Source organism: Emys orbicularis, chromosome 2, assembly GCF_028017835.1.
Source record: "Emys orbicularis isolate rEmyOrb1 chromosome 2, rEmyOrb1.hap1, whole genome shotgun sequence".
In the NCBI taxonomy this organism is placed as follows: domain Eukaryota; kingdom Metazoa; phylum Chordata; order Testudines; family Emydidae; genus Emys; species Emys orbicularis.
Window position 1 is genome coordinate 298,719,367 of NC_088684.1, and position 10,141 is coordinate 298,729,507.

Below are 10,141 nucleotides of genomic sequence, written 5' to 3' on the forward strand. Positions count from 1 at the left end.
AGGCTGCTGTGGGAGTCACATAGACTGGGGTTCAGAAGGGCTAGTGGGGGAGACAGACTGGGGCAGGTTTGAATGGGAGTGGGGGTGCAGGGCCACATGGGGTTGGGGGTGTGGCTGATGGGGATGAAATGACATATGGGGAGGGAGGTGCATGGAGATGGGGGGGACGGGGACACAGGTGGGAGAGGGGTGCAGGGACACATGGGGATGGGGGCAGACTTGCCTGATTGAATGGGAGACACTCGGGGTCAGTCAGGGTCTTCATCAGGGAGGCTCCCCAACTCCCTCACAGTCCCCCCCCAAAAGAAACGGTTCCATACTTCTCACATCCACACCCAACAACCCTCCAGGTTCACTCCCAGACTCCTTCCCTCTCCCTCAGCTCCTCCGGTACCCCTGACTCCCCCCAGCCTTTGCTCTGCTTCTGTGGGGTGCAGGAAATACAGTTCTGTATTGTGGTTTAAATGAATTTTTATTCAAAGTTCTGTATTAATATGCCTAGTAAAGAATCTGTCAAAAAACATTTCCTGAATCTTTTTTGTTGTCTTTATTGTTACAGACATAGTTACTGACAGGTGTTTTGAAATAAATTGCCAAAATAATTGAAACTGGCGTGATTATATTTGTGTTATTTAGACAAATAAAATATGCAGCATTTTGCAGAATTTTAAAATACTGTGCACAGAATTTTTAATTTTATGGTGCAGAATTTTTAATTTTTTGGCACAGAATTCCCCCAGGTATAAATATAAGCAGTGACAGAGAGAGCACTTGTATAAACAGAACATAGGTTTCTAACCCTGATCTGAGAAATGTTCATGTGAACATTAGATAGTGAAGTAATTTCCTCTTAAGGAGTTATAAAAATAAAAAAAAAATAGTTTAAAATGTTTTCCCCTCCGATTCAAGGGGCCAGATTCCTCAGTTAGTTACACTGGTGTAAACTGAATAGAGCAATAAAACTGGTGTAAGTTAGAGGAGAATCAGGCTTATTGAATCTTAAAAGAAAATGTTATAAAAAAGACAAGAGACACCAGTCCTGAATCACGGCTAAGCTACATGATTTGGTTAAACTGACGATTTCATTTTCATGGGTAAACTGCAGTCAATTTTCATTTAAACCAGCCTATAAAAATATCCAGTTTTCCTTTCATATTTTTGAAGGCAGACTGTTTTTCTTTACGCTTCTTGTACATATCCTTTTCTCCTGGCAGCAGAGCCTCCTTATTGGCAATCTTTCTTATTATCTCAGCTACTTCCCTCACTTCCCTCAGTGATTTTATTCTTTCTTGGTACCCGGGCTTTAGTTCCTGTTGTTCCGACATGATCAGCAGGTCAATGTATTCCGGAGTGGACAGCGGGTTGGGTTTCAAAGCAATTGCTTGCAGACGCTGGAGGCTGCGAGATGATTTATCAATAAGCTCCATTAATATCTCTTCCACTGCAGCGTATTCCTGAGACAGCTTCTCAACCACACTCTTTGTCGATAACACCTCACCAGATGCCTTCTCATACTTTTCTTTCAGTTGTGCATAGGTCTGTTTCTCTTTTACTACCTTATATCCCCAGCTGTACTTTTGATTGAAATGAACGTTCCAGAAACATTTACCAGGGCAAACTGTGCAATATCCTGTATTCCCATCTATAGCTGTACACCCACGCTTACCATCATCATTAGGGATTCCACAGGGATAGTGACATGTATAGTGACACTGCTGGCAGTTTGTTATATAGACACCCATACCAGAGATGTCCTCCTGCACTGGCACTGTTTTCTCTACCTCATACTCAAAGTCTTTATTGGCCTCCATATCACCCTTATGCTGTTCCAGAGCTTCCTGTGTCTTTCTCAGTTCTTCTAGCTTCACCAGACCGGCTTTGATTTGTGGCTGCAGCCCTTCCACGGCCGTCTCCAGCTCCTTCCGCTCTCTGAGAACTTCCTGCGTTAAAGTTAAACTTCTGGTTTCTAATTTAACTAAGGATTCAAAAAATGTCTTCATGCTCATGGCTCCCATTTTCCAGAACATTTCATCAAAATTAAAACTGCCCTCGTCAGCTCCAGCATTACAGGCAAAGAGCGTGGAGTTATTGAATTTGAAATGAATAGGGTTGCCCTTAGCATCTCTAGCACAAGGGACATCAGCTGTTTTAATGGCCTCTAGAACAGGGGGTGTCTGTCCATCTGCGAAGGTGATCAGGATTTGTATATTGTCTTTTATATCCTTCCCAAAGATAGAGAGCACTGAGTCAAACACGTACTTCTGGGCATGTGTCAAACGAGCTAGTGAGGCCTGAACTACGACACAGACGGCGTCTATGTGATCAATGGCCCGTCGGGTGGAGAAAAACTCTCGAATCTGCCTTGTTATCGCTTTGTCTTGCTCTATCCCTCTGGTGTCGCCAAATCCCGGGGTGTCTATGATAGTCAGGGAGTAGGGGACTTTGAAACCCTTTTTGTGATTAACTTCATAGGCTGTCACTTCAGATGTCTGGCTCTCAGCTTGGCTTCTGTTTGTAGTCTCATGGATTAGTTTGAATCGGAATTCATCTTTCCACTGCACACCCAGGATATAGTTGATCATCCCATTGATGAGTGTAGTTTTTCCTGACCCAGTTGCTCCCAGCACCATAATGACTTTGTTAGGGATCTGTAGGTTCTCTTTCCCCAGTCTATACTTTGGATGTGTTGCGTTAGAATCGAACACCGCCTTCTCTATTGGAAGGGCATAAACTGAGGGCTGCCCTTTTTCTATCAGAGTGCTCTTCTGGAAGAAATCTTGAGCTAGTGTCCTTAATTCTTCTCCTGATGTGGAAATTGATACCTCCTCACTTGGGTGACTCACAGTCCCGTCTGCACACACAGCCGACACCCGGAATCTGTAGGACGTCTCAGGACACAGACCATCAACACTATAGAACTCGGTTCTCTTTTCTGTCCTTCGTTCCAGCCATTTGTCTTTCCCCTCCTGACTTGTATCTCCTGCCTCCTCTTTATATTCCACCTTATACTCCCTTATACTGACTCCATCTCCAATGACACTTGGAGTCTCCCAGGTGAGGGCGATGGCTGATGATTCTACAGTAGCTTTTTCTGGCTTTCCAGGAGGGCTGGTAGGAAGCATCTTCACAGGATCACTCACGTCGCTGCTCTCGCTGAGCCCTGGTTTGCTCACTGCAGCGTATCGGAACTGGTACTGGGTGTTTGGATGTAGCCCCGTTACTGTGAAGGTCTCTTGTTTATCATTTCTATCCACAGCCATCCAGTTCTCCTGCCCTAGAATTCTGTACTCCACCTGATAGCAAGATATCTCCTTTCTCCCAAAGGCTGCTGGTTTAAACGTGAGCTGCACATGGTCATGTCTGACTCCATCTATCAGGAGAGAAAGAGGTTTCGATGGAGGTTCATAGTTAGTGCTGACCAGGTCTCCATTTTCATAGAGGTAAATTGAAGCTCCAGGATTGTCCTCATCTGGGACAGAGGCCACAATGAATCGAGTTTTCCCATTAGATTTATTGACACAGGCAAATTCTGAAATGGATTTTGCAGATTTTCGGGCTTTTTGGTTTCTCTCTTTGTCCTCAAACCACAGTTTGGATTTCTCACTGACAGAACTGGCTGATGCAGGATCTTGGGTATTCTTCATAAACTGGGTCTGAAGCCAAAGTATTAAATCTGATAAATATGGTTCCTCTTCATGTAATGAAGTGAACATAAAGGCGATGACAAAGTCATTCATAGGGTCAAGTACTATTTCATCCAATTTATTCTGGGAGGACACTACTTCCACATCCTTTAGGGCAGAAAGATAGGAATTAACGAAATTCATTTCTCGTTCCTTTTTATCCAGAAATTCATTGAGTTGCTGGGTATTGAACGGTGACTGGTTTTTGTAGGTTAAAATGTCCACCAGGGCCACTTCCTCTTTTCCACCTCCACGGATGGAGGGTAGGATTCTTGCTAGCTGTTTCTGGAAAGTCTGTCTGTGTTGCTTACACAGATCTTTGAATTGCTGGATTTTCCTCTTGATTTCGGGGAAGGTTGAGGCAATTGGATTCTTCAATGCGTCATTACATCGCATGTCTAATTCTGTCAGTTGCTCCAGGGAGGTTTGAATATCAAAGATCAGTTCTGTGCTGATCTCACGCACCAGCTGAGCAGCTCTGGAATCCAGCTTGGTCAGCGGGTACAGCCAGACTCTCACCGGTACGGCCTTCTCCCCGCTGTCACCCAGCAGCTTGGGGAGGGTGGAGTATGTTTTCATGGCATCTTGGTAAGTAACTGGATTGTTCTCAAGAGCAAAATCACCATAAAACTTACAACTAAATTTTTCAGCTTGTGCTTTTTCCGTGTCATCCATTTTGAGAGCTCCTTCCCCCTCTATGGAAACCAGGGGTATCTTTTTAATTGCAATCCGGAGGTTTCCCTGTATCTCTTGTATGTTCTCAGATGAGGAAACTTCCCGATCAAAGACAAAAAAAGCCTGCGCCCCGTACAGCACAGCAGTGACCGCATGGGTGGCCGTGCCTTGGTCAAACACATCAGGGTAAGAAACATTCTGGCGACCTATATGACTCATAGTCAGTTGCTTAAACTGTGTTGTAGTTGAGTACTGGAGAGAAACACGGGCTTGATGTTTTGATGTCTTGGTATCACTTAAATATTCGGCGGATCCATTCACTTTCACCAGGCCAAACAGGAAACTGGCCTTCAGTGATGCTGTGACATTGAGGGCAGAGGCCTTGTCTTCAATGGTGTCAGATGCAATAATCTGAAAATCAGTCTTGGATTGTGGTTTTGCATCTACATCATTTCGAAGTGTCTCCAGGTCCCATAAAGTGATGCCTAGAATAGTACAGACAGACACATGGTAAATGGCAGAGAGGGTAAGAAATCTTTCTGTTCTGTAACTGCAAGACATTTTCTAAAAATAAGCTGTGTCTTGTGCCTGAACAAAGTGACTGATCCGGTCACATGCTTCACTCATTGTGTCTGTGTGTGAGACTAAAAATAGATTAACATACATTTAAAAGTATCAGAGGGGTAGCCGTGTTAGTCTGGATCTGTAAAAAGCAACAGAGGGTCCTGTGGCACCTTACAGACTAACAGACATATTGGAGCATAAGCTTTCGTGGGCCTGATGAAGTGGGCATTCACCCACGAAAGCTTATGCTCCAATACGTCTGTTAGTCTATAAGGTGCCACTGGATTCTTTGTTGCTTTTTACATTTAAAAGTTTAACATAAACACACAAACCATAACTCTGCAAAGCTGTGATTAAAATGACATTTTTACTGTAGCCTGCTGCACCTAGGGCAGTTTCAGCAGCTGATAATGAGATTGTTACGTGTACATGCAGTTATTATCCAGGTGGATCCCAAAGCATGTAACAGATTGTACTAGCTCCTTCTCCAGTACAATATCTATACACCTAAATTAAACAAATCTTTTACATTAGGAAAGGGAAGGTTGCAAAGTCCAACAGCCAAAAGTTAGGAAATGCCATAATTAAGGTTTCCATGCAGCCTTAATTCAAACACCTTGTGTTTATGCATTCTGACCCAGTCTTTAATTACATGATTAAATAGTGTCTATTCCACAGAACTCCTCATTCACTGCACGGTTAGAATGGTTCTCACTGGAATGGTTCTGATTCAATATTTCTTTTTATACTTCTCATTAAATGTGTGGCCCCAGGTCTTATTCACTGTGCACCATTCAAACCCTGCACTGAATACGGAATTGTTAATTTCCTCCTGGGTGTCCATCACCATAATATCTAAGTGCTTCAACAACATTAAGACACTTCTCTTCACAACACCCCGGTGAGGCAGAGAGGTGTTAATATCCCTATTTTACAGGTGAGGAACCAAGGCACAGAGAGTAAGGACATAATTGTCGAAAACATCCACTAATTTGGGTGCCCAAATTGAGAAGCCCAGGGCCTGATTTTTTTTTAGAGCCTTTAGCAGTTTTATAGCACTTTATATGTTTGAGAGCTGTAACTGAAGTCAATGGGAGTTGCAGTGAGCACTCAGCACTTCTGCAAATCTGACCAGCTACTAGAGGGGAAAGAGAGACACGTCTTCCAGTGGGATTTGCAGCCATTTGCTGTGCTTGGGCGGTGGAGTCTTCTCCCCAAAAGTCGTGGGGCAGGGATCCCTGCCCTGCCCCTTCCGCCTGAGGACCCACTGCCGGCCAAGCTGGAAGCCAGAGCAGGCCAGGAGCCGCAGACCCTCTACCTGCCTGCGGGGTGGAGGGGCTGAGAGCAGCCCCCAGCCTGTGTCCCCGATCCACGGGGCCCCCCACCCAGGGCAGGTGGTGGGTTCGTGGCTCCCCACACCTGCCCACGTGGCTCTTACACCAACTCGGCTCTGGCTGGGGGACGGGGCCTTGGAGTCGCAGCCCGGCCATGGTAAGAGCCATGCGTCCGGGCAGCTGTGAGGAGCCACGTATGTCCAGTGATCAAACACAAAACGGGAGAGAGCCAAGAAGTGCAACATTCAGGCTCTGTCCTTCCTCCACATTGACTGTGATTCCCCACAAGCGCTTCCTGACCGTGGGGTTCTCTAAGTTCCCATACATCAGGGGTCGGCAACCTTTCAGAAGTGCTGTGCTGAGTCTTCATTTATTCACTCTAATTTAAGGTTTCGTGTGCCGGTCATACATTGTAACGTTTTCAGAAGGTCTCTTTCTATAAGTCTATAATATATAACTAAACTATTGTTGTATGTAAAGTAAATAAGGTTTTTAAAATGTTTAAGAAGCTTCATTTAAAATTAAATTAAAATGCAGAGCCCCCCGGACCGGTGGCCAGGATCCAGGCAGTGTGAGTGCCACTGAAAATCAGCTCTCGTGCCGCCTTCGGCACGCGTGCCATAGGTTGCCTACCCCTGCCGTACATTGTCTTGCTGTAGCGCCCCCTGGTGGGAAGCTATCTGCCATAACACTCTCTCCCCCACCAGGGCTGACCTCTGCTACCCTGGTCCCTGTCTTGTGCCCTGTCTCCAGTCTGCCCCGTGACAGTGTCCCCCCCACAGCTCCTGGTTCCTTTCCTTTCCCCTTCTGGGTCACGTCTCAGTCTCCTCCTGGCTCAATCTGTCTCTGCCTGACCTGCCTCGCTTGGCTTCTGGCTCATTCTGTCACCTCCCCGCTCCATTCTCATTACTGTTCTGACGCTGATTTTCGGTGGGACCTTGGATCAATCACGTAATGTCTAAAAGTCGCTTGGCCCGGCTGTGGCGGTGGGATGACATTTACGCATTCATAGGGCTGTTTGAGACCTGTCTTAATAACGTTTCTATAGTGCAAAGTATTTTTGTAGTGACACAGGCTCCGGTTTCCTCCGGGCCCTGGGGGTGCTCAACCCTCTCACTCCGCCCCAGCTCTGCCTGCTCTACCTCTTCTCCCAAGCCCCAACCCACACCCTGCCTCTTCCTGCCCCTGCTCTGCCCTGTCCCACCCCTTCCATCCCTCCCCCAAGCGTGCCCAATCCCCACTCCTCCCCTTCCCCACCAGCGCCTCCTGCATGCTGTGGAACAGCTGATTGCGGCAGGCGGGAGCTGCTGGGAGGGAGAGGGACGAGTTGATTGGCGGAGCCGTCAGCGGATGGGAGGCGCTGGGAGGGAAGAGGGGAGCTGGTTGCTGGTGGGTGCTAAGCACCCACTAATTTTTTTCTGTGGGTGCTCCAGCCCTGGAGCACCCACGGAGTCAGTGCCTAGGGAAAATGATATAGCTGGGGTAGGACAGAACGTGGGGTCCTGGTTACCAGGCCCACACTTAGTTCACCCAGACCCACTTGCTACACAAGGATGTTACTGATTTGCTAAGGCCTGTAGCTGTGCTGTATGCACCTTACGGCCTCTGATGAGTTTCTAGTGACTTCAGCAACCACATTAAAGCCCAAATCCCAGGCCTGAAAGTTAGAAGGACCAAGGCAGTTCCACTGCACAGGGACCGCTGCCCACAGAGACAAGTTTCCGTGGAAGGCCAATGGCTTCTCTAGCTGAACTGTTGGCGGTGGTACTTAGATGAGGGTGAGGGGGTACAAAAACAGGCCTGTCATGGAAAGTTAGCTTCACCCTGACTATGCTACTGCTCTTGCTCACCCCAGTGCAAACTGAAGTCACTAGAATTATTCCTGATTGAAACCAATGAAATGGAAAACAGAGTTTGACACGACTGTCTCTCCACAGCACTTCACGTGACCTTAGCCAGAAAGCCAGAAATAACACAATGAGCAGAAATTAATTCCTGGCAACGGGGAAACCTCCTTTTGCATGGACTTTACATCGCTGCTCTATTAATGTAAATACTTTGCAAGTACAGCACATGTTTGTTATGCATTTCAGTGGGGACACTGAGCAAAGCACATGTTGTGTGCGCACTAAGAGAAGAGTTTGCTCTCTTGCCGTGCTGGCTCTGTGCAGTGGCTGAAACTCAGTAGTTAGGGAATCGTCCTAAGTGTCAAGTTGAACTCTTGGGTCCATGTGGAGTGGGAGCCGCCCAGGGCCTGTGACTGTAGTTCCACGTGGGAGCGGAGATGCTGGATGTTTGCTCAGCCGCACTAGTGACGCCTGTCGTGCCAAAGGGAGCTCTGCTAAAGGCTCGGCCTGCGAGGAACTGGGGGGAGGCCGGCACATGGCCAGGCATAGGACAGAGCCAGCGCCCCGGCTGGAGGTTCCAGTGGAGCACGTCGGGTGGGAGAGCTCCTCAGGGGACAGGGGGACTGGAGAAGAGTCAGGGAGAAGGTGGCTGCCTGGCATCAGAGTCTAACTCAAGCTGACTTTAGTCAAACACAAGTTCCTGGGCTCAGTACAGGGGTAACAGGGTGAAAGTTAAGGGCCTGTGATTTACAGGGCTGATCTGATGGTTCCTTCTGGCCTTAATATCTGTGAATCTGTGAGAAGAATCAGACTCTTATTCCCTTCAACTGAGCCACCGAGACATTTGTGATCTCCCAATATTAGTCTCCTTGTGCACAGAGCAGCTGTTGGGTGGCTGGAGCTGGGGTGGCCTCAAGATAGACGGGGGGTGGCCAGTTAAGAGTCCGTCCTGAGACAGGTTATAACTGGGTGCAAAAAAGCATTTAAAAAGTTCCTGGAGGACAGGTCCATCAATGGCTATTAGGCAAGATGGTCAGGGATCCAACCCCAGGCTCTGGGTGTCCCTAAACCTCTGACTGCCAGAAGCTGGGAATGGGCAACAGGGGAGGGATCACTGGATGATTACCTGTTCTGTTCATTCCCTCTGGAGCACCTGGCATTGGCCACTGTCGGAAGACAGGATACTGGGCTAGATGGACCATTGGTCTGACCCAGTATGGCCGTTCTTATGTTCTTATGAGGCTGAGGGGCTATTTAGAGTCTCTTGGTTGGTGGGTGGGGATGTGAGAGGGCAGTTACCCTGAGAAAAGATCCGGAGAAAATAAACCTTCCCAACTAGGCACTGGATAGTTTCTTTTAATCAGGCACACTAGATGTTTTAGTTCTGTATGACCCAAACCAATGACAGCAGGTCACCAGCCCAACGCACGTACCTCCTGCCCCATCCAGTTACTTCAGCCCGGACCCTGGGGGAATGTGCTGGGCCATTTCCATAATAACCATAACCAGGCCACTCACAGCCCAGTTGGCTCATTCTCAGGTATGAAGGAGTTCGCACTGTGACCCTTTCCTCTTTCACTCCTGCATTCAGGGCTACAGCTGGGGAATTACCTGGGATGAGGGCGTCTTTGCGGCAGTCGTACAGCATCCCCAGCTGGAACGGGCGGCCCAGAGCCGGCATCTCAATGGTGTCAGCTGACCCGGCCATGGTTTAATGTCCAAACACTTTCCTCTGTGTCTCACCTGCAAGAAATAACTCGTGTTACACTGAAGTCCTCCAGGGGGCAGCAGATTCAAATGCTTTTCCTTGGCTGCAGACTTCACACCTCTCCAACCAAAAAGCAACAAAGAGTCCTGTGGCACCTTTAAGACTAACAGATGTATTGGAGCATAAGCTTTCGTGGGTGAATACCACCCATGAAAACTTATGCTCCAATACATCTGTTAGTCTTAAAGGTGCCACAGGACTCTTTGTTGCTTTTTACAGATCCAGACTAACACGGCTACCCCTCTGATACTCTCCGACCAGGTGAGTTTG

General features: G+C 47.6%; 1 protein-coding gene across 1 annotated transcript; it reads right to left on the reverse strand.

Annotated features, from left to right (window-relative positions):
* Positions 1-1,112: 1,112 nt before the first annotated feature.
* LOC135873908 (uncharacterized) lies at positions 1,113-9,811 on the reverse strand. The gene is made up of 2 exons (XM_065398516.1): positions 9,715-9,811; positions 1,113-4,843 (listed from the first exon to the last, which is right to left on the reverse strand). The coding sequence occupies exons 1-2, from the start codon at positions 9,809-9,811 to the stop codon at positions 1,113-1,115; spliced, it is 3,828 nt and encodes a 1,275-aa protein (XP_065254588.1).
* Positions 9,812-10,141: the final 330 nt, after the last annotated feature.

Excerpts from the sequence above, each read along its gene's own strand:
- LOC135873908 (XM_065398516.1), bottom strand. The coding sequence starts at position 9,811 with ATGGCCGGGTCAGCTGACACCATTGAGATGCCGGCTCTGGGCCGCCCG. Across the intron at positions 4,844-9,714 it reads CAAAGACGCCCTCATCCCAG|GCATCACTTTATGGGACCTG; the intron begins GTAATTCCCCAG and ends GTACTATTCTAG.